The sequence below is a fragment of the Bombus flavifrons genome, chromosome 8 (assembly GCF_040668555.2).
Source record: "Bombus flavifrons isolate JBK064 chromosome 8, iyBomFlav1_principal, whole genome shotgun sequence".
Lineage (NCBI taxonomy): Eukaryota > Metazoa > Arthropoda > Insecta > Hymenoptera > Apidae > Bombus > Bombus flavifrons.
This window is the reverse complement of record NC_138449.1, coordinates 7,998,535-8,023,426: the sequence shown is the minus strand read 5'-3', so window position 1 is coordinate 8,023,426 and position 24,892 is coordinate 7,998,535. Positions and strand designations below refer to the sequence as shown.

The following is a 24,892-nucleotide window of genomic DNA, read 5'->3' as shown; positions in this document are numbered from 1 at the left end:
CTAATTTGCAGCGCATAATATTCGAATAATTTGCACGCGCTAATAGGACCGAACGTCCTGTGGAACCTCGAAGAACGCGGTCCGATGCATATAGAAAACACCTTACGCTCCGTCTCCGAGCGATGCAAATGCCTTACCCTGAATTGTGGCAGATAATATTGCCCTCTTATCGAGCATATGCGATAAGTCATTCTCAACTACTTGATCAAAGCATGCGACGCGACACATCTAATCGCAGGCATAATGTTTTATCAGTGACGTATCCGACGGCGCGGCACTTCGTCCCGGTGGATATACTAAAAGTGTCGAATGCGTTCATCGTGTGGCGCTCGTTATCTCGCTAGTCATTATTGTTTGCAAACTTTTGCAGTACTACTTCGATAAATTTATTTTTTGACATTGATTTAATGGAAGGTGTCAGAATTACTTGTCGCACGTTTATCGATATTTTTGTTCTTAATGTTTAGACGCGAATGTTACGATATCTATTCTGTAAAGGGCGTTTAAATGATTTGGAAATTTATTACTGGATTATTCGGGAAGTTTGTAGTGAAATTTAGAAAAATTTTGAAGGTACTGTATCTTTATATAATTAGTTATTAATTATTATTAGATAATAATGTTGAAATAGAATTGTAAATAGAATAGATTGTTATATTGAAATAGAACGAATTTAATCAGTGTTTAATATTAAACCAAAACGCGCAGAAAATTTTTGATACTTGAACTAGAATTTTATCGGAACGTTGCGTCGCGTCACAATCTTCGAGGCAGTCGACGTCATTCTACATCAAATCATATCACGATGTCTCTTACATATCGGAGCATGATGCCATCGAACATACAGGTCATCAAAAGACATCTAATTCCTTTCATGTGACACAAATTCGCAATATTTTACACTGATTCATTCACTAATCTCAAGAGTGACCTTGTAGGAATTTCGAATTCCTCAAAACTCATTGGTTATTTAATCTAGCCAATAAACATCTTCAATATAATCAAACTCGATATATACTGGAATTACTTTTATACGTTCTGGATTTCAAGTAGTACACTCAGTACCTTTATCGAGATCGATGAATCGAGTGACAAGTGCGCCGAAGGGGTTAAGAGTACGCGTAATGAAACGATCGAGGTTCGGGGAAACCTGGTATCTATCCCCCACGCAAAGAGAGGGTGGCGTGCAGCCGCAGGTGGGAGGGCAGGGAGGACTGAAAGGTAGCCGGAGGAGCAGAAGGAGTACGGGAGGGAGGAGGTGGGGTGTCGTAGGAGGTGGTGGCAGGAGGGAAGGAGGTGGGACCGACTGGCGGTGAGCGAACGTGCAAGAGCGAGAGGACGAGGTGAGTAGCGAGCCCGTGAGCCCGAGTGAGTAACTGGGAGTCGCAACCGAGGACCCACTCAGTCACCACGAGATCGGCAAGCCGAATGGTCTACCGCGCCGGTTCTCCCGCTCGGAACTCTGCACAGAGCAAAAGGGATCGGAACAAGGACACGTTGTTCTTTCGAATGTCAACTAGCGTGCTCCTTTGTGGACGCATCACTCGAATCGTGCCACTGTCGGTGGAGCACGCGGGGCTCGATTTTTCGAGATCGAACGAGGAACAACACGAGAACACGTTCGCACAATGTGGAGATTTCTGGTGCGCTGTTATGTCACACTGACATCGATCTGACGCGATCGTTTTTATCTTTTTCTTCCTTTCGCCGACAATCTCATCTCGTTACGTTTCACGAAAATAACATACATACATTAGGCCTTTGCCATCATCGGCCATCGCGTCTCGCGTCTCGCGTTTTCGCTTCTATCGATCTCGATTTCGAAGGATACTGACTTTCCCGGGGGAAACATCGAGTCGCGGTGGGACCGGAAGTGCGTGAGTGGATGCAAGCAAGAGGTATCGACGGGAGAAGCCGAAGACTCTCCTACAGAAGGACGAGGAAGAGATGATCTACGAGCTGCTGGTGGCTGGAGCGTTCGCCCTCGCCACACTAAGGCGGTGTGTGTACATTGCTAAATTCTATCCACTTTCTCTCTAGCTTTTATCTTTTCTCCATTTCTTTGAGAAAAAAATGCTCTCTGTTTTTCTATACATTGCAAAACGCGGAACGAGCGATGACACGAGCAAAAATCGGTCATGCTGAAAAATTCTCGATTAAATACGATCGATGAACGATTGGTTTTATCGGTTCTTTAGATTTTCAAGCACGACCGACTGCCCGTGTCCGCTTGTTTAGCCGTACTTACTGGAAAACTGCAATTTATTTCTACCATGAGCATTTCGTGGAATCACTTGCAGGAAAGAACTAACGACAAGGTGCATCTAGCTTCAAGTTTTGCCGTAATGTACATAATGATGCAGTGACACGTGAGGATTCCTCGCGATGCTTCAGCCACTTTTTTCTTTATTTGCGCGTAGCACGATTAAAAAATCTTTTAAGAGAAAACATTTAAACGACTGTATAGCGTTGGAAGTATAATTGTTTCTGATGTTGAGGTACGAAAAAATTCCATGTGTCATTTGCCTTTTAACGACGAAGATTATATTTCGCCACGCTTTTCTGATAATTTATGATAATTTCGATAATGTTTGCTAGTGAATGACTTTTCGATAGATAAAAAATAATCTAAGATGTTAACACATATTTGACGTATTCCATTGCCACGAGAAAGTATAACGATCAAACATTTTAAAGCTATTCCATGAATCAAAGAAAATAATAGAATCTTTAATAATTGAAACAAATATTGATGCAACTTTTACCACCTCGCCTTATTCTCTTTAACAAATTAAACAATATTGTTCGATTATTTTTAAAATGATACGACTTGTTTTACTTGTTTGATTTTACGAGCAAAAAAGTCCTTGATTACAGTAAATCGAAAAGCAACTGGAGTTCCTTTACATAATTATACGATAATCAATATTTATCAAACGCGACTCTTGAATAAGCTAATTGAATTTATTATCGTGCGATAGTATCTTATATGCTGTAATCATAGTGTGTTCACTTTTTCAATAGAAGGGGAAGTAATTGTCTTCCGATGAAATTGTCTGCCAACTTACAATTAAATATCTGTATTTGTTGCTCACCTGTCTAACAGGTATACATCGGTAAGACTTTCATAAGATAGAGAAATTATTAAAACAGTTTTCATTTCCCCGTTAGATTCCTGCGAAGAAATTTTCCCATTTTAAATATATCTACTGTAATAATCTAGATAGAATAATTGAACTAGATTGTTTGTGTATGATTTTGTGTATGATTGTGTGTGTATGATCCGACATTGAATTCATTATTATACGTTATCTATACAGACCGAACATGATCGAATCATTTTCAAAAAAATTGCCCTTAGAATCTATTCGTATGAAATTAGTAATTCATCCGATAGAATCGAGATTTTTTCGTAACTAGAGCAAAAAAGATGAAACTCGTCTCAACCGAAGAAAATTATAATCGATAGCAGCGTTATCGACGCGAAGGGAATGCGGCAAAGAACTTAGAACATTACGTCACATATAAACATTAAATGGAAAGTTATCTCGACAGGACAGACGGTATATATTATTTCTTTCTTCAATCGTAATCTCAAGTTTAGGACACAAATGAATATAAGTGTTATTTTTCACGATGATAACGATGCGCGTGCTTCTCATGCATTATACAATGCAGATAAGAGAAAGACGTATATATTGCTCCAACGTCGCTTCGTGTGACATAGCTTCTATTCGAGCGAATACGATTAGAACGTCATCAATCATTGATAGTATATAGTATTCTCTGTGGGAAAAATTAGTAAACGGATGGGGAAGCATTGAACCAAAACAACATATATTCTAGTCGGTGTTTATTTGACTTCAGAAGTGACTTCCAGAAAGAAAGATAACGTTCGGTCTACTTAGATCTTTTTTTATTTCGTTCGATCCTTCTCTTGCATGCGCTCGGCTTTCTCTAGAGAAGTTTACGTTATGATTATGAATCAAGGAAAACGATACGAAAGGCTGGACAAATATTTCGATTCCGGATGAAAAAATTATCTAATTACATGGTTGTAAATTAACCATCGTGGCTGGATAGAGAACCAATCGTATAATTATTACAGAGTCGGAATTCAATCCGACATATAAATCGCCTTGAAAAACATAAATTAACTAGCGAGAGAAACGAGCCTCGAGAAACTGGTCCTTCGCATTTAAAATAAATCCAAATCAAAATTTTCGTAAAACGATACGGGATCTTGAATTTCGTGTGCAACTTATCTTTCTACCCTCCTTATATTTGCCAGCATCTCTACAACAGTTAAAAAATGATTCGTAACTATAAATGGCGACGATCTTTAAGAAATATCAGGGCTAATTTTATTTTAGAACAATACGAAAATTTCTTGAAATTCCTGACCCCATAATACAATATCGATTATCTTAACCGTTATATGTATACATCGTGTACCTTATTATACATAATTGGCTTATTATATAAATTCATACGATCTACTTTATGAACGCGTACAAAGAACACAATATATATTTATAAAATATTCCTAGATTTTTGTTTCGTTAGATAATTTTCTCGTTAAAAAATATATAGCTCGTAACTTGAGAATCGATTTTTCCATATACGGACATTATTAACTTTAGACATGGATATTTTCACGAATACTGTTTTTCGTTATTATATCTCGCTAGAAAGTAAAATGCAAAATCCAAAAAATCTTATTTTTACGATTATTTTGTAAATTACATGCAACGATATAATCTAATTAGCTACATTAACAAATAACAATAGTATAAAGAGATATACTTTAATATAACATAGTTAAGAACATACTATATGTATATGTATAAATATATTATACGTATGAATATACATATATTAGCAATAGACGACAAATCCATGAAGTTTTATGAAAGCCTAATGATATATCTAGTATTCGCAATGTAATAATCCATACTTTTGAAATTAATATTTTCCGAGAGAATTGAGGAATCAATATTTATGACGTAAATATCTTTCAAGAGAACCTCGCAATCAAATTTCACAAAAAGACAGTTTGTGAGACTATATACTTCGCAAGGTATCAAATTTAAAAATTACTCTTTCTCTTGTAGTCCACAATTTGTAAATACCTGGTAATATAGAAACTATTTCTCTGTTTAATTCTATTTACAACAAACCATCTACGGAAATACTTTTGTCTGTCACACGTAGCTATCCCTTCAACGAACTGTTAATAATAACAAGTACAATCCTAATCATTCAAAACTGCCATTAAGTACACATGAAAATGTCTGTAAAGTAGGCTCTCTTATCTTCCGCGTTTCGTAATAATTTGATGCCTCACTTTGTCCTCTGCTATCCAAACAGCAAATCTCGGACTTTAGGCGTACCAGCTATTGAAGAGGGTAGGCCAGGCGGTGGGAGAGGGAGAGAGGCGCAAGTGAGACGCCTCGCTTTCCTCGATTACGGGCGAAGGTATCGTGAAAAGTATCGTCCGGTGTTGTCCGCCTCGTCCTCCGCATCCCAGTCGGTGAGCAGGCTACGGTCGCCGATAGAGGCGTGCGCCGTGTTGATCCGGGACACACACGGACTGTTTGCTCGGGGTACCATCGCGGACCCTTTTTTCATGTTAGCTCCAAGTCGAGTCACAACACTAGTAAAGTTACAAAAGCCAAAGGCAAACAGATCCGGGGACGGGCCTTAACCGGTTTATCAAACACTCGTGCGCCCCGGAGGTGGTCTCTCGTACGTTGCTGAAAGTGACGAAGACGAGGGAGATCTCGAGGACGAGGAACGACGTCGACGTCGACGGAGCTTCGTCATCTTCCTGGACGCACGCGTAATATATATATATACGTCTTGGCTGATTCGCGACGAGACGAGGAGAGAAGTTCACTGCTCTTAATGGCACACGAGACGAAACCGATCGTTCCACCGGAGGTGGAGTGAAACGAACGAAGGAGGAGTCAAACAAGTGCCAAGGCAAACCTTCTTTTCTTTTGTCAAGCACATTTCAGCCGCCGTGAAACCACCACTCTCGGCTCCACGATTTATGTTCATTTAGATTTCTTGCTACGTTGCTACTTTATCTTTTGTAATTGCGACGACACGCTTTATTCAGGCAAGCGATCGTACGATATCGAACGTGTTGATTCAATAAGCATATTCAACGAGTATATTCCAGATAAAACATTCGAATCTGTATTTGCGCAGTGATTTGTGACATTAAAGTTACAGCACAAATACAAATTCAAATGCCCTATCTCGAATATAGACCCTTCTTGAATTATTTGAGAACTTTCAGTTGCTGCATAAATTCTGTTCATCTCTTCGTTCCTATTACGTAAACTATCGGTCTTATAATAGATGTAACATTGGTACGTCGGCTGATATAAACTGTGATTCTAGAGTTTATAGAAAATAGAAGTAACATTTTTCCATTAGTTTCTTGATGATCATTCAGAAGGTGGTATCACGAACACGAATCTCGTATCAATAATATTACACAACAGTTTAGATGGAAAAGATTAAATCATTAACTCTTGATAACAGATTTAGAGATGCGTAAAAAAGAGGCGATATCCACGATAGATGGGCTTTGTGAATCGAATTTGTAAAAAATGCACTCACAATGCATGTAGCAATATTTATTGTTTGAGGATAATAGTAACGATAATCTGTTGCAGTTTATTCCTCCGGTAAATAAGGTGTCTCTCACGAGCTTCGAGTGTTTTTAATAATGCGCGTTTGAAATGAATGACTTCCGGGCACGTATTCGCGTTTCGATCGCGTTACCCGTTCTTTTTGCCGCTCGTGAAAAAGCTGTAGCGAAAATTCACAAGTCAGGGGTGAAAGTAATAAAGCAATTTCACCAACTGAAATTATACGCTGCATTCCAATCACCGAAATAGGGTCGCAAGAGAAAACCATTCGAAATTGCACCAATCGCAATTTGTCCTTGCATCGACCCCTTCACTTCCACAGAAAATTACATGAAATAACCAAAAACTGCATCGTACCATTTGCTACGTACGATCGATCGCGGAATTAAAAGTACGGTTCTCGTGTAACACGCACACACATATGAATATCGTTTAGACGTGGAAAATCACTTCGACAATAAGAATCTTTGACGAACCGCGAAATTTTTCTGTCTTCGCGTCTGATTTACCGCGAGAGAGATAAAAAGAAGAAAAAAGAAAAATGGCGGAGACCTAAGGATGACTCGAACAAGCACTGGGTTGCGGTTTCGGGTTCATCAGGGTTCACCGGACATATTATATAGGACAGGTGGGCATTCCAGCGTGAAATCAAAATATTATGCCAGTCCCTAGACTGTAGACTATAGAACGACACTGGGTGTATCGAAAGACTACGACCGGTAGATTTTTATTGTGAAACTACTTGTTACATATCAGTTTAAAATATTTTTATTCCACGTTGCAAAATGAAGATTTTTAATGTCAGAAGAATTTTTCTAAAAAGAAAATAATTTTTTAATTTATTTACCATTGATGTTGCATATACGCAAACTAATATTCTGATAAAGTATTAAATAGGTAAATGATAAATATATTTGTCTTCGGTAAAATTGTTCTTTTTTTTTTGTACTACGTCTTCTTTCTAAACTACATGAAAAAATGCATTTCTATTATGTAAAACTAGAATAACGAAAATAATAAATATAAAATAACAATGATATAGAGTAACAAATTTTAGTTAGTATTTTAGCAAAAATTAAATTTTTTCAAGAAAGATACTGCAAGTAAGAGAAAAGATTCGTAAGTTATCTATATCATCATAGTATCTGTATGTTTTTCGTAAGCAGTAATCGTTTGTTGAAGATAAATTGATTTTTTCTGAGTCTTTACTTTAGTAAAATGTTTCGTAAATCGTAAATATATACTAAACGTAGTATAACATTAAGGCTAGGTATATCGTGTAACTGTATCAGAGATATGTATTCGCATAAACCTGTCGTATCGAATGCAGATTGTTCACAGCACAGCATACATTTACAAATATTTGAATGAAATTGGTTACGCTTGCTTAAGTTTCAGCAATTTAATTATTTAACATACCAGTTAGTTATTAAACACTAAATTCAACTGCACCTTGAAATATAACGAGATAACTATTTATATTATAATTTCTCTTACTTTTTATATTCATATTCGAAATTTTATGAAACGTATATTACTTCCAGTAATACTAATCATGCGTTATCATAATGTATAGAACTTCGAAATATATCATTACACTAATCTGCTTATTTATATAATTTTTAAAGATTTATAATACAATAAACAGTTCCCCGAATCGAAATACCAAGTGATAACCTTAAATATTCGATCGCGATCAGAGTTCTTGCCGTGCAATACACGTAATTTCGTATGCAAGGAAAAACTCTGCTAGACGTACGTCATTCGGAAAGCCAGACGGACGTCGGGTTTACTCTGTCGCCTCTTTCTCTTTGTTCCTTTCTATCTCCGTCTGACTGCCTCTTCGTTGCTCGATAGCAACTTTTTCGTTGCTTCACATATAAAATTACTCAAGACGTGACAAACCGAACGTGGTAGGCGGTAGTAGACGTGCATTCAATTGACAAGATACGCAGGCGTAACGTACATATGTCGCCAGTATGTCATCGTGCGTCGATTTTCTCGAGTCTTCGGAGTTACTTTTTCTACCAATTTGTTAATCGTGCGCTCACTTACTAACAGCGCGACGACGTGAGCCTTGGTCGGTGAGAGAGAAAGAGAAAAAGATAAAAAGAATAAAAGAGCCTGCGAGCAAACCGGGTTCAAGATAAATTCAGTTTCATGCATTCTTGTCTGGTTTTCTGACGGGTTCGCCTGTCTGACTACCGACTATCGGCCACCGGTTCGATCTCCTTCTGCCTCGAGAGATACACGAACGATGTTGAAACAAGGGCGATCTCGAGTCATTGTTCCAAGATTTATGGGCAAATCGATAATATCAATCTGCCCGTCGGCTTATCACCAGCGGCTGCGTTACCACCATCTTGTATTTCGCAAAACACCGGAACTACGTATTTCTGTACGATATCTGCCACATTCTGACTCCTTTTCGGTGTAAATCGTGCCAGGTTATGGCAAAACTACATAAAAGTCGGAAGACTTCTCACTTCAACTAATGTCAGCTGGCCGATGAAACTGTGCGCGTTATTTTGCACTTTATTTGTATTCTCAGTGATTCATATTTTACGAATGTTAAGAAGGTTGTTTTTGTACACGTAAGTGTTAAAAATAATTCATACGAGAGAGAAAATTCTGAATTTTTAAACTGATACATCCACAAACATAGAAATATTTACTAACTAAGATTTAAGAAATTTGACACAAATTAATGTATTTAAAATTTATTGAATTTATTTGAAATTAGTCGTTTTATGTCATACGTAGAAATGATTACTTATTATTGATATTTGTTTTCGAAAAAAATCAAATGATTATATGATTCGAAATGTGGATAAAATAATCATTTTATTTCAAATAAATACCTTCAAATATGGTATAATAATAAATCATATATATACTGTTTATACGATTGTGCACTATGTACACTGATATACTTTCTAACAAATTTCATATTTTCATCGGTATAATTACAGTATCGCAAAAAGCTGGCATTTCTGTTCGCATGACAAGTAAATAAGAGATAAGCAGACAGTTAGCGATATAACTTATCAGACATAAAAGCCATCCCGAAATGTGAAATCCTCTTTAAAAGCATGTCCGTATCTCACTTGAAAGTACAAAAGTTAATAAGAACAGCTGAATCGTCGCTATCAAACGAAGATTTAACAAACATTTAAAGTTGTCGCATTTATCCGATAATTTTGCCATTCATATCTCCATTTAACTCATTTGCGGTATTTACTTGCGATTATCGGTGAATTTGGTCACTGTGCTTCGGCTATTGCAATTGAAAATTTACCGTGGTTTCGTTATCCCTAATGAACCGCTAATTGCAAGGATTTACGAATACGTTAAGCATCGGTAATTATTTCATATTGGTTTAAGGCGCGTACCGGATCCCATTTTACATGAGAAATAACATTGTTATTTATATGAGAACATGATAAGCAACGTTTAATTTTTTATGGCTCATGCATTTTGTTTTATTGCCATAATTAACTTTTTTCGTCAGCCGTAATTAAATTTATAATTAAAGTACTTGTTCTTCGAACGTTTTAAAATTGCTTGTATGGTATAAAGAAAGAGGCAGATTTAACATGAGATAAACAATATAACATGCATTAAATATTGTAATGTTTAAAGAACTTGAATTTTATGTCATTAGAATTTCTTTTTAGTATTATGACTGTGGATTTTTGTGGATTTACGAGTAATTTTAAAGTGCAAGAATATATAAAATACTTGAAATATAGTAGTCGTTATAATGGTTGCAATTAGCGAATGAAACAAATCTTTTCTTAAGCTCAATTTGTTTTAATCGTATTCTTAAAAAATGCATATTCATGAAAAATATGAATATGCATAAATATCCATGGTCTAATGATTTATGATTTTTAAAATGTATTCTAGTAGGTGAAGCTAATCGATGTTTGTTTACATATTCGATACAGTATCAATAAGATATTTAATACCGAAATAATCAAGATATCAGAAATATTTCTATTTTTATGAAATATCTAATTCCACTTGAACAAAATTTCTCGATTCGTACGTAAAGATTTGAAAGTTCAGAGTACGGGTGGCATTGTACTGCGCAGAAGTGAGGCAATGTTTAAATTACACGCTACGTAGCAAATCGAGCTTTACGAGGCCTTGGTGAACACTCTTCCGTTCCACCACCTACGATGGCAATTACAGGGCTTCAAGCAAATCGTATGCCATGGAAATGCTTTTACTTCCGCAAACTGGCACGACGCTTGTAAAATAACGCATGTCCATATTTTAAATACCGACATTTTCCATACTCACAACTGCAAAGAATCTGCATTTATCATGTCTCAGGAGGCGTGCATCACGTACCACGTCGAACCTTATAATTTTTCGCAGTAGTTACGAATCTATCATTCATCAAACGTAAACAAAAAGATATAGAATATTTGTTGGATATCTAATCACGAAGAAATCATATCTGTCACGTACGAAAGTTGCTCTGTTTAGTGAAACTTCTTGGATTCGAAAATTGAAATTACGCTTTTGAAAAATCGCTATAAATCGTTGGAAAAGATTTTCAGTATTTTTGTACCAAGTTTTAATATATCACGCAAGATATTGATATCTTGTTACGAATATTTTGATCAATGTTTTCAACGATTCTTTTATAGCAAAAGTTAAAGATTCTTAAAATGTGTGTTATGAAATATACTCACTGGCTCGGTTTCAAGTAATGTTAAATGTATTTTTTATAGGAACACCGAGTATTTGTAAAAATATTTCAACAATATTTAATACAATATAAAAAAGATATGCTTCTACGCTATAGGTGGTCCAGCGATAATATGAAAAACATACTTATGCATACATGCTAATTTATTATGTTTAGAAAGGGATGAGTTAATCGTAGTTTTAGAATTAGGAAAATACAAGTTCTTTATGCTCGTAAATTTGTTAACAGAATCCTAATAAATTAGTTTAATAATAAATTAGCTGATAAATAGATTAATAGATAGATAGATTTATATTAACAATAATTTATATAAAGATTAGCCTGCACATAACAAAGCATAACGTTCGAACGCAATGTTTGAACGAGAACTCCTAACGTTCCACGTTGGAGCTGGTGAAAAGGATCGACCGTGGCGAGCATATAATTGGTCGTAGCGGAGTTTGACGATACGAAGAGAGCACCGGCGATAGCCCGGGGTGTGTTGATTCTGAAGTCAGGCCAATTACGAAACGTGCAATAAGCAATGGTCGTACGACCGTCCGAAGACACGCGGCCATCTACGATCTTTCGCCACCTGACGCCATCCATCGTGCGGCTGATTGCTATTCTTTACCTTGGGGGCCCTGTGAGCGCAATGAGCGATGCGTTCATTCATGTCGAAGTACAGGGTTGCGATGTCTACGCCGCGAGTGCAGCATGCGCGGATCGCTTTCCGCTATAATATAGAGATGCTTGATACACAATGATACACGGCTATCGATCTGTACGAGAAAGATCTATCCAAGAGGTACACGCACGCGGCCTATGATCCGATCAAAACCGATAGCGATCCATGTGTGATTTGTATACGCGACCTGTTTACCATTTCTCACGAGAAGAAATATCCACGCTTCGGCGAGTCGGGCAATTAACCGAGCGTTACAAAAAAAATCCGATATAATCGCGTTTTTTAAACGAGAATCGACATGAAAAGCAATTTCTTTTTTGCGATAATCGCACGTGTCGTTTGAATTATTACCAATCATAACGACACTTATAGGTGTGCCTATTTAGCATGTACTTATACCAGTACATGTCGTTATGTAATACTCGTGAAACATTCGAAATATCCAAGGATATGACGTGTTCGCTTTAATTATCTACTGCACGTGCTGGAAATATTCAGATGAGGTCAGAAAAGTCTTCTCCCTCTGTTCCAGTTTGTCACCCGTTAAAATACGATTTTTCGCGGTCCGGTTGCAAAAGCGTCGCAGCGAACAGGATATTTGCAAATTAAAGTAAATCGATCGATTTTATCTCGAGCAATAAAGCCGGTTTATCTCGTCCCGGTGAAAATTCAATCTGGTAACTAGCCCCTCGGCTCTGACGGATTCCATTAATTAATTCCCTCGGATAAACATCTCTGTTGTACAAAATGTTGCTTCGACGTTTGTCTAAACGATCGCACGTGCACGATGGCCAGATCGATCGATGGTCCTGATCGTTCTCGCGCGACCTTGACAAAAAAACACAGACGTCGAACAATGGGTACGCATTGGAAGACTCTTTCAGACGCGCGGGTATCGTGGGTGGAGCGAGCGAGTTTGTTCCTGACCACCGACACTCTTTGATTCAGTGCGATTGTTGCAAAGTCGGTTCAATGATCGCCGCGACACACCAACGGCCACCGCTGCTCGTTCCTTTTGCAACGAGCCGTGCACGCAAGAATCACACGAACGTTTTGCCGCGGACATGCCGCTCAGTCACGTTTACACACTCGCCACCACGTGCTCGTTACTCTATCGCGTTTCAATTTCTACGTACTTGCATATCGCTCATTTGTTACAGCAATAACAATGCGAAAATCACGATTTTAAAGGAAACAAGTTAAAAGGTCTTGAATCGTTGTAACTTTGTAAGAACATTGCAGAAAAATGCGAAATTCGTACGACGAAAAACGTCGATCTAATATGAAAACACTACGATATTCTCATTTAGTTCGATAAATTCACATTTATTCTTAACATTGATGGCGATTCCTATTTTGAGTTTTACTATAATACTCCTAATGTGAAATTTATTCTGCAATCATGATTTATATAATATTATGTCGTTATTGTTAAAACAGATTTCAACATAAGTCATAATATACTATTTCATCAATAGCCGTAAGTTGAAGTGACATATTATTAATGATAAGAAAAAGAAGAAGCTGTAATTACATTTACAGCAGTATCGTAATAGAACAAGATGACATTCTTTGAACTTTAATGAACTTCACATTGCTGTTGTAATGACATAACTAAGATATGTTATCGTTGATGCGAACATTCATAGGCCATAGTAATAGTTTTTTTCTGGTGTACATATGCGCTTATAGGTCAAGAGAATGGATTTTGCTTAATGTGTGTAGGTGTCGATAGGGTGTTGAAAGGGTTAATGTCAAACAAAGTTTCTTGCAAAGTAGCAAATGTTATGACGTGATTAGTTTAAGAGGTCAGCTTAAAATATTGACCTACATCTACTTCTATCCACAACTCTATCTACACGCAACGCTACGAGCGATATAATTTGTATAATGAGTGAATTGATTATATTTAATACGATATGATTGCGATATTTCAATATCCTAGCAAACCTAATTACATTTATGTAACAACTCCTGGCGATCATGGTGCAATAAAAAAATTAAAAAATATGCAGCGGTTTAAAAGAAATAGATAATTATCAGTGTCGTGTAATTAGCCAAGATCACATGTACCGAAACAAATTTTCCAATTTGATTTTATCGAGAACCAAAGGACGCATAGATTCTATTCTATTCTCTATTATCGATTTATTTCTTCCATGAAGAATTATTCCTTTGCCGGTTGTATCATGATTTTTCAGACACCCTCTATTTTCATTAAATATACGTAGTCACCATCCAAGAACATAAACTCCATAAAAAAAAAAAAAAATTAACCAAGCTTTCCATAGATGTCTCGTATTTTAATCATTGGACGAAAGACGTGCGATGAGCATTAAAAAGAATGACGCGATGACACATCGTGACAGAGTCGGCCGACTTTATGACCTCGAGGTCGAGGTCGTTATCGGCTCGGCGCGTTCGACAATGCGTGAAAATCGTAAAGATCCTAAAAGGACGTCGAGGCGTGGTACGCGTACCCAGTTCCATCTAAAAGTCCTGCTGACATCTCTGTATATGCTTTGCGCGCCAGATCCTCATAAAGGGTCGTATAAGCTGCGGCGCGAAAGTTTGATTTTATGTCCCTCCAAGACGAAGAAGACCGCCCGCCGTTAGTCACACAAAACTCTCTGCTTTCTTTAATGTGACACGAGCTGCGCAATTTTACGGTTTCGCGTTCGAGAATTTTGCTTAATCGGATAACACTGTTGCCTTGCGGTAAGATATCGGTGCGTTTATTACGGCCGTACGTCTTTATACTCGTAAAAAAGCTGCGAGAAACTCTGAAGGATAAGCACGATCATGTTTAAGAAAATTCTTAAAATGCATATAAATATCCTACTGTCCATAAGCAATTCGACACGTTCATATTATGGCAAGCTCAGAGGCTCGCAAAAGTAGTTGAACACATGTAGACATTTTTTTGGATATATATATAGGGTGTGGTAGGAATTGTCGATACAATCGGGTAGGGAGTGGCTCCTTGTGGAAAAAGAAATGGAAAATATAGAATAGGGTCTTTATGTATAAGACTTCGTTTTTAAGAAAAATGATTTTGAAAATCAAACCAGCACACATGTATTAACTGTAAATTTCGACTCGAGTTTTGTTTCTACTTGTGTTTTGTATTTCTAAACATACGCAATGTATATTAAGTTGGATAACTAAACTATATATCTAACTCCAAAATAAAAGATAGTTTTGACTTGAAATTGTTTGACGATGTATCTCATTATCAATGACTTGCTGTGTATCTCATCTGTGACTTTGGTATGCAATTTCTTATAGTTTAATTTTAAACTAAAAATTTTCTTTAAACTATTCTTATTTGTCCGTGTAATGTACAAAAGTGAAGTCTAAACATACGTAGAGATTCGTGTACGACAGATGATTAAGAGCTTACGTAGCGTTCTTTGTATCGCGATTCATAAAGCTTTTTCCTTATACAGAACGGAAATTGTAATTTTATGAAAAGTCGTGTATCGAAATATCATAAAAATAATCTTGTCAACCTCGTGTACTTAATTCGTTCGAGTTTCCTACCCAAAGGCTATAAATTACTTCCGACACCGGTGAAATATAACGCCGATGAAAACATGCTCGGTCTTACCAAATACCTTCGTTCTGATTAGATTAAGCGATGACCGTCCACGAATGTTCCATTCGCAAGATATAATCCTCCGAGTTTGGTGTGAATGAAACTTTACGACGTTGGTCGTAAAGACTCGTCGCGAAATCGAACATACGACAAACAGCGAATTACCCTCGGTCATGACCAAACAAAACGACCAATTCCTTTCCATTGTACACTATTTTATCGTAGATCTAACAGCCAAACGGAAATTAAAAAATAACAGCGAATTCGCTTTCAAACATAATGTGAAATTCCTTCCATTATATTCTACCATCGGCGCTACCTCTATTGGCTGTAGCTCATAAATGTGCAAGGACTAACGTGTCTAAGCGTGAATGAACACGGGTGTGGAAAATATTTTTCCCTGCATCTTTCTCTCGGAATGTTCCAAGAAAGATCAGTCGTCCGCTGAGAACTAGACTGACAAGAATTCGCGCAATGAATAATGCATATTATTGCCCATTAATCACAATGTTTCTTTTATTCCGTTTTATCGCGCCGAACCGCAGGCAATTTCACAATCGTTTGCATAATCTATTTTTTCACTGTGTAACGCCACGACAACACATCCGATCGTAAATATCCATAACAGATCCTTTGCGCGATAGCAGCGAATATCGGCAATAAAAGGCGTTGATTCCCAGTGTAATTTCCTCTATGATATCTCGTTCGATCGTTTTCAATTTTCGATAACTTTATATACATTACTACATACGTTTGCCGAACCTATCGCGGGCAGCATTACATGCATTATCTATCGAGTTAGTTTCCCGTTTCTCTACTGCATCGGCAGAAGCTATAGGTTCATGAATAGACGATTTGGACGTTGGTGTACGGACGAGGATCTGGCGAAACGCCGAGCCACGCGCAATCTTTCAATGGAAAAAAGGGGAGACGGTGGGTCGCGCAATTGCATCGTTCGAAAAAGAAAGGAGGCAGGAGGACGCGAGAGAGTCGCGATACCATCGACCGCAATTCACGCACATAGAATCGGCCTCCGCGAGCGCTTTCTTACGCACGTGTGCGCACGCGTGTGCGGCCTATCGCCGGCCGAGGATTCGAGATAATGTAATCGACGATGACATTGAACGCCGTAGTAGCCGATCGCGTGCATTCCAGCGCTCTGAGCTTCTCCCCCTCTCGCCGCGATGCGGTCGTGAAACGTCGTTCCCGATCAACTCTTGCACCGATGCCAACGGTAGGCTGTCACCTCTGGATATAAACGATGGGTGACGTCAGTATGACATCAGTGATCCATATCGTCGTAATACCGTAAAGCACCTTCGCCGTGTGTACGTGAACGGTTGCACAGTGTTGCTGTTTTCGCAGGGATACCTTGGACGATGCGCGTAAGACAGCGATGAACGCGCTATACATACAAACAGTCGGTCTGAGTCCGTCAAAAACGAACGAGTACGAGAACATGACGACAACGACGACGACGACGACAACGACGACGACAACGACGACGACGAAGGAGAACACACGCGCAAAGAGAAGAAAAGAACGACAGCTAGCAAGTAGGGGAAGAGAAGAAAGGTGGAAGAAAAAGAGTGGACGGTGGCGGAATTGGTGAGAGGCGAAGGATGGAGTTTAACGCGCAACCCTGGCAACTTAAAATCCCTCAGCATCGCGCACAGTTTATGGGTGGGGTTCGTCCTCCGACGGGGAATATCCAACGCGAGCTGGTTCCACCAGACAAAATGCAAATCTTCCTGCGGCCCGCTAATCTGTCTGGCGCATCCGTGACGTCAGGTTCCATTGGCGGAGACACCATTTGCGATACGGCTTGACCTGATTTTCCTTCCTCATTGTGAAAACACGCGTATCGCGTGTAGTTTCAATAGCGAGGGAGGAACCTTGAGTTTCATTTTCTTCGCAGAGGGATTGTTAAATAAGGCGCATCTTTCGTATTCACAATCCAGGAAGGATTATGAGCTGATGGTAGAAGTTAATGGATATACATGATATCGTATGGTTTCGAGATTGAACGCGAGGAGAAAGCTCGACGCCTCTGCAGACTATTCTCGACGACCCTCCGCGTGCGTATCGTATTAAATGTTGCGTGCCGTGCATAACCTGCCTCTTCCTATGGTGCCCACCGTGTATTCGCGCATAGTACGCGATATTGTTGTCGTAGGTGCGGATGAGGATGGTACACCTTCGGTGTACAAACACGATATCTGCATACATGCGTGTACGCGCGTGCACGGAGTATGTATGAAGAGATTCAGAGAGGAGGTGTAGAAGGAGAGATGCAGAAACGCGTCCCACTTACCATTTTGAATGACACCGTACTAACGAAATGTATTGACATGCTTCGGCATATACGCGCTTGCCAATAATTCGATTGTCCATTCGATCTGACGTTACACGTATCGTATCTCTGAAACTGAAGATGAAGGAAATCAATACGTTAGATATATCGATCAGAATAATCTATTAAAGCGTAAAATATTTATGGATATGGTGTTAATAGTAGGAATATTTTATTAAATAATTTATCGATATGAAATAATATTTGATTTTGCGATGATTACAAAATTGGTTGAAATATTTACGCTTGTTTAGGAGAAAATTATCTGATAAAACATTATCCTTCTAAAAATGTTACAAACATGTTAGCATCGAACCTGACCTTAACCTTGGCTAATATCGAACACACTTATTATTTTCTAAACATATACTTTTCTACAATGATGTTGCTTCTTTTTCCTTAGATACGATGAAAAAATAGTACAAATACGATACTTCCGCTGTTTTCCTTACAAATAATCTACAGATGTTTTACCAAGCGAAGTAGAAATCGTGTCCAACAACGAAACCACAGTTCACGCTACAATTCCGTCTCTTTCGTTTGCGAAGGTGCAACTCACATTTATTAATGTCTGCTGCGACGCGTTCGCCTCGCACACGCGATTCCCGGTGACGCGTACGTGTGACGGAGCACATACTTATCTTCCAGGTCCCGTCGCGTTACTTTACAGACTCGTACGCGAAATACTCTCGAACGCTTTGTATCGAGCAACTCGCTCCCACATTCGTGCCTGGCAATGATATTGCGTTCCTTCTTTCAACACGATCTGCCTCTCTTTCCGGCTGGACAGTACGTGGACTCTCTGTTTGCTTGTCTTTCTCTTTTACTCCTTTCTCCCTCGTTCGAGTCGGTCCAAAGAGAGGCGAAGGTGGAGGCTAATCACCACGCAATCACCGCTCCCGGTGCGGCCAACTCCGACCCGTTCTCAGAAAGCAGCAACCGCCTTTTGCCGCCGTGGGGCATTCACCACTGCGGTACCGGTATAGCAAAACCAACAATCTTCATCCTCAGCTCCGCGGGAAAAAAGGCCTCTCCACCCTCCACCCTCTTCTCCGCCTCTTTTCTCCAAATCACCGGAGGGCCGACCGATCGGCCGACTACTGGCATCCAGGGAATCCATCGCGAGAATGGCGGCGATTCCACTTTGAGAACCGATCGACAGACCTCGAACGTACGTATTAAACAGCGGAGTAAGCAATCTTCCGAACACGACATTGCCCGGAATGCGGATCATTGGAACGGGATGATGTCCAGATAGCACCGTTATTATAACCTGTGAAGATTGCGATCTGAAATTCTGTTCCGATTTTCAAGTACACGATTGACCCGAGAAACAGGCGTATCGTCTCATCGACTCGATCATCCGCAGCCACTAAAACGATCGTTAGGCCTTCCATCTTTGCGACAATTATCATCTTTCCGATGTTGATTAATAATTGTTTTATTAACCGTTCGATATTCCAAGATATATTTTCGTATGTTATAGAAGATGGCAGTTAAGTATCGGATCTTTGAAATCCTGATTTGCATGTATGTAGGTACGTCGCGTGTAATATTGAATTCGCTTTGAATTGCTTGATTAGAGCTACAAGGTGATCTTGAAATTAGCTCTGTCACTATGCGCGTACGTTGTACAAGCACGCTGCAGACTATAAATCGTTAAAACTTATAATTATATAAAACGACACAGATAACGATATGTTTCCTGTTTTAAAATCTACGATACGAGAAATAAATACGTACGAAGTATCGAGAACAAAAGTGTACTAACCGTAATACTCAACAAACCGAATAATTTAGTATCTGAAATAAACGCGAGCACGAAATATTGACAACCGGTTTCGTTATCTACGCGTGATTTGGAAAACGTGAATTTCTCCACTTTCGTACAATTAATACAGCTTACTGGAATAAATCAAACCCGTAAACTCGCATTAGTTCATTTTTTGCTCTCGATATCTTATATTAACCAGGAACTAAATAACTATACGCACACTGTGCATAAGACAGCCCGTTTTAAAGATCTGTAACGGTTTCTCATTTTAATCAACATAGAGAAGGTTAAAGATATCGTAATACGCTTCCACCGTCCGCGTTATAACGTTCGATGATACTCGCGTAAAGTGAGTAAATTTTATGAAAAAGAAAAAAAACTGGGGATGAAATTGAGACGGGGACACACGAGCGGGTAGGGATGCAAATTGATACAGTTGGGAGCAATGGTCGTTAGAAGTGTACACAATATGGGGTGCACCTTTAACGGCGGCTGCGTACACCCACGCAGTGTGTATATCCGACGATACGACTCGGCTGGAACCAGCGGCTGAGAGCAATTCCGGGAGAAGAAGAGGAGGCGTGAGTTTACGATAAGATACACACGTGCGACTGGCTCCCTCCGGTTTCGCCGCAACGGGCTAATCGAATCGTGACTTATTGTCAAGCTAAGTCTATATTCAAATACGCGCAGAGGTCACGTTCGTTAGAACTTTACGGTTAACGTTTGAATGTCGGTTCGATTTTACTCGGAAGATCGACCATAGAATAATGTTCAATGCTTTCAACGATTGATATATTATCAACAAAGATCTCGATGTGCGTTGCAAGCGTAAGGTATATCGCTTGTTGTTACGATCAAATTGACGCTATTGAAAATTGAGTGGATCGTATAGTTGATTTCTGATTCGCGACGCGTGCGTCGACACTAGGCAGTTGTAAGTGAAATATCGGCTTTAACGCGATATCATCTGGCATTCGTTCCGGGATTGATTTTTCTCTCTAACAAGCAACGCCTCGCCACCCTTAACGACGTATATTTAACTGATAACGAGAAATACGCCGCGAATCTGTGGAACCAGTTACGCTAAAGCTCTTGATTTATGATGGAAAAGCAAAGCAAGAGGCGGTTTCAATTAATCACTTATTCTGATCGAGGAGTACGAAAGCGGGTCTCGGGGTGCGAGATGCGCATCATCGAACGGTACACGTGTGCTCTCGCTGACCAATGCGCTAAGACGTGTGTTCGTTCACGCGTGACTGACGTGCGAATTGCACGAACGATCGTATCGAATCGCCGTGACAGCTCGCGTCTGAACACACGCGTCGGTGCTGCGCTTCGATGTACACGCACGCACGGGCAATTAACGCGCGTTAATTATCCCCGTGGTGGTCCTCCGGCTCTTTGTCGGCGCCTTCAATAACGCGTCGATTCGTTTGTCGTATATAAGCTGTACAGCGAAAAATCCGAGACAGGGTCTCATTTCGAAAATGCGATCCATCATGTGGTTGAATTTGATACATCGGACTTGTTTAACCTTTCATCGAATAATACGGTGTGAAAGAAATCGATTGAGATGGATACTACGGATAATCTTCGGGTTACACGTGTTCTGTGAACATGGAAACAATCTTCATAGAAAGTAAAAATTGCAAAATTGCGTCAGCGTATAACGTGTTATCTATAAAAGATAATTTAGACAAAATTTGACGATTGGGACTTTTGTGCAATATGAAATTTTAAGTGAAATTATCGGAAGAATCTTCGAGATATAATTTTGATATATTTACGATCTATTGTCTAAGCATAATATTTACGTTTATTTAAAATCGATTATAACGTTACTACGTACGAGCGCCGAACATATACCGAAGATAATAAGATATTTTATCGCGTTTCGGAATAAGTTACGATTGCTTTCTGTTCGTGCAACCACTTGATAAGTTTGATCACACGAAAATCTTTTATAAAATGAATGAATTATTCAGGTTTATAAATTTTGCCTCTAAAACTTTGTCGCGTAAAATCTTGAAATCCGGCCTTCGATATTTTTCTCAGCATTCACGTCCTTACATTTTTCAATTTTTACGCGCATGCAAAGTTCGTTAAAGCACATCTCATCGATTATCCAAATTTCGGGTCGAATGGTGTTTGCGTTCCGCGATATAACAGATAAATCAGTTTTAATCGACACTCCCCTTTACGTTTACACGAAATCCAACGATAATGAAGCTCGCGCGAAATTTATTAACCGGCGGGGGTCTGGCCTCGTAAAAAGTTCGAAAGATCCGCACGCCTTCGGGGTGAGTTCGCAAGGTATGGAATCGCGAAGGAAGTCGTAAGCTGGGACGTTTAATTGCGCAATAAATCCTGATTCTCCGATTTGCAACCCATTTCCTACTGCGGGGGCGACGATTGGTCGCTGTTAAATTGGCGCGTAGGTGCAATGGTAGGTACCTACGTATCCATGTAGGTACGCCGACTGTGAAAGTCGGAAGAGCCTCGATTCTCCCTTTTCCTCTCTTTCTCTCTTTGCAATCTCTCTATCACACCCTCGGGCGTGAAACGGCATACGACCTTTCTTCAATCGCGATCTCTACTCTCTTTGTTGACTCCACAGCCTCGCGGTGACAGACTTCTTCGAACATCGACGTCCTTTTTCATACTTACGATCGGCTGGAAGAAAATGCGCGTAATTATTTTCACCAGAGATGGAAACTGGAATTCGGAATCTTACGAGGTCTTGAAATTCGGCACCGCCGAAATTCGGAATTATCTGCTTTCTTCAGTTTTTTCTGAAGAGTAGTCAGGAACTAAGTTCTTGGCAAATTTCTTTCAGAAAATCGAGAAATTAAAATTCTATGTTTCGTTTCTTCGGGGTATAAACGATCGTAAAGAATCGGTGAAGATTCGTATCATTTAAGCTGAATTTACAGTCTAAATGAAAACTCGATTGGATTATTATCGATTGGGGAGAATAAATTCGTTTTATGGAAATTATTATTTCCCTAATAAGTTTCCGATTACAAAAGTAATCTGTCGTAGACTCGAGATTCGAGTCATTTTTATTTAAAGACGAAATAAACGGCGAAGCGTGTACGCACGACATTGATGCAATGCCATCTTCATTACACGTACCGACGTGACGTATTTCAAAATCGAAACAATACGCGATTTTATTAATGCATCGTGCTGTTGCTGGTGAATGACAGCGACGCGTTACTTGAATTCTGATTGAAATTAAGTCATCCAGTTTACATATCAATTATTTCATTGCATCCTCAACTCATTTTCTCATTCTTCGTTTGTTTCTTCATATCAAGTGAACACAACGGCAAAATAATCAGCACAATTAGACCTAAGTACAATTAAGCTTTAAACTGTAAATTGCTGCGGTATATTCTGGTTATCTCGGCATGAAGGAAACTACGCGTTCAATTAAAACACAGTTAACTCGTGTTATAACGATTAATATGTTCCATGTGTTCCATAGTGTTGAAACGTTTGATTAAACCTTTATAAATAAAGTTCCCTTTGCTTACGAAAGTAAACGCTTTCGATTGATTAGAATTTTTCTAACAACTGATAGCAGCTATAGAAAATGTTTGGCGCTGGCAAAATAATAAACAGCAACGATAGTGACTGCATACAGTAAAAATGAAAAAAAAAACATAGGTACAAGAGTACATACATATCTTTTTTCATATATAAATTTTTCTAACAACTGGTAGCTGCTATAGAAAATGTTTGGCGCTGGCAAAATAATAAACAGCAACGATAGTGACTGTATACAGTAAAAATGAAAAAAACCATAGGTACAGGAGTACATACATAGCCTTTTTCATACATAAATTTTTCTAACAACTGATAGCTACTATAGAAAATGTTTGGCGCTGGCAAAATAATAAACAGCAACGATAGTGACTGTATACAGTAAAAATGAAAAAAAACATAGGTACAAGAGTACATACATATCTTTTTTCATATATAAATTTTTCTAACAACTGGTAGCTGCTATAGAAAATGTTTGGCGCTGGCAAAATAATAAACAGCAACGATAGTGACTGTATACAGTAAAAATGAAAAAAAAAAACATAGGTACAGGAGTACATACATAACTTTCAAAGCATCACGGTTAATGTATAATATAGAAAGATAGAACAATAGGAATTATCGAGATATCGTTATAGAATTTGATATACAACAATGTCAACGAAATCACTATGCAATATGATATAATTTCCTAACATTAGCAATTTTGCTTCTGTTACAGATCCGGTGTCACAGACGATTACCTTGACGACCCTTGCATTCTTCCTGAGTTCGGGCCTGAATACGGTTTCAGGTGCACCCATTTACGACCCCCGCACCGCCGTATCCAACACGAATAATATGGACCGGTGGTTACAACCTTGCGGTAATCCAGTGGCGATGCAATTCAAAAAAATGCCACAGAGGCACAGCGTTCATAGAACGTTGAAGAGGGTGCGGACGCAGCTTCGAGTTGCCCATGATCATTACAAAACGCGTCGGAAGGATGTGCATAAGGTGTACTCGAAGGTAAAGCATGACGTTCGACCTGACCGCGATTCGTAATTAATCGCTGAACCGCGTCGCGTCGGGGTAAAGGAGAGTGGGCGGCTCTTTCAGAGACTCGCACGTGCGCACGAGTTGTGCTAGTGCTAAAGTCCTACTTTCTGTTCTGCTTGTAATTTACATTTGTTACGATGTGCCACGCACGAGCGTAATTGCATTTTTCAAGGAACAATATCGCCCGAAGCGAGCCTTTTGTCGCGATTAATAGCGTTATAGTCTATTTGTCAAATCGTTCCATTTGGAATTAACACACAAATAGCGTTAAACTTATATCGACCGGAGAAAGTACTTGAACTATAGAAAATCTTTATGTTTATATTTTGAGCACGTGATATTTAAAATACTTCGAAAACTTAGAGTCAGAGTCAGTAGAGACTATTTCCATGATTAGAGATATATCAATTTCTCCAAATAAAGATGACTGCCGTTTAGAGGAGAAGAGAGAGCATGAAATAACAAGCACAGAGTTTCTTTTCTACATCTTGATAGTACTTGTAATATATTTAATTATTATAT

General features: G+C 38.9%; 1 protein-coding gene and 1 long non-coding RNA gene across 3 annotated transcripts in view; one reads left to right on the top strand and one right to left on the bottom strand.

Moving 5' to 3' along the window:
• LOC138182492 (uncharacterized) overlaps positions 1–24,892 on the bottom strand; it is an 83,971-nt gene that overhangs the window by 9,475 nt on the left and 49,604 nt on the right. For both annotated transcript variants that reach the window (XR_011173807.1, XR_011173806.1), the window contains exon 2: positions 17,968–18,081. This is a non-coding gene — a long non-coding RNA (uncharacterized LOC138182492). The remainder of the gene's footprint in view (positions 1–17,967; positions 18,082–24,892) is intronic.
• LOC138182491 (uncharacterized) overlaps positions 1,416–24,892 on the top strand; it is a 28,300-nt gene continuing 4,823 nt past the window's right edge. The window contains exons 1-2 of the mRNA XM_069118400.1: positions 1,416–2,002; positions 24,054–24,340. Of these exons, the coding sequence (XP_068974501.1) occupies positions 1,948–2,002; positions 24,054–24,340 (342 nt within the window). The 5' untranslated portion in view covers positions 1,416–1,947. The remainder of the gene's footprint in view (positions 2,003–24,053; positions 24,341–24,892) is intronic.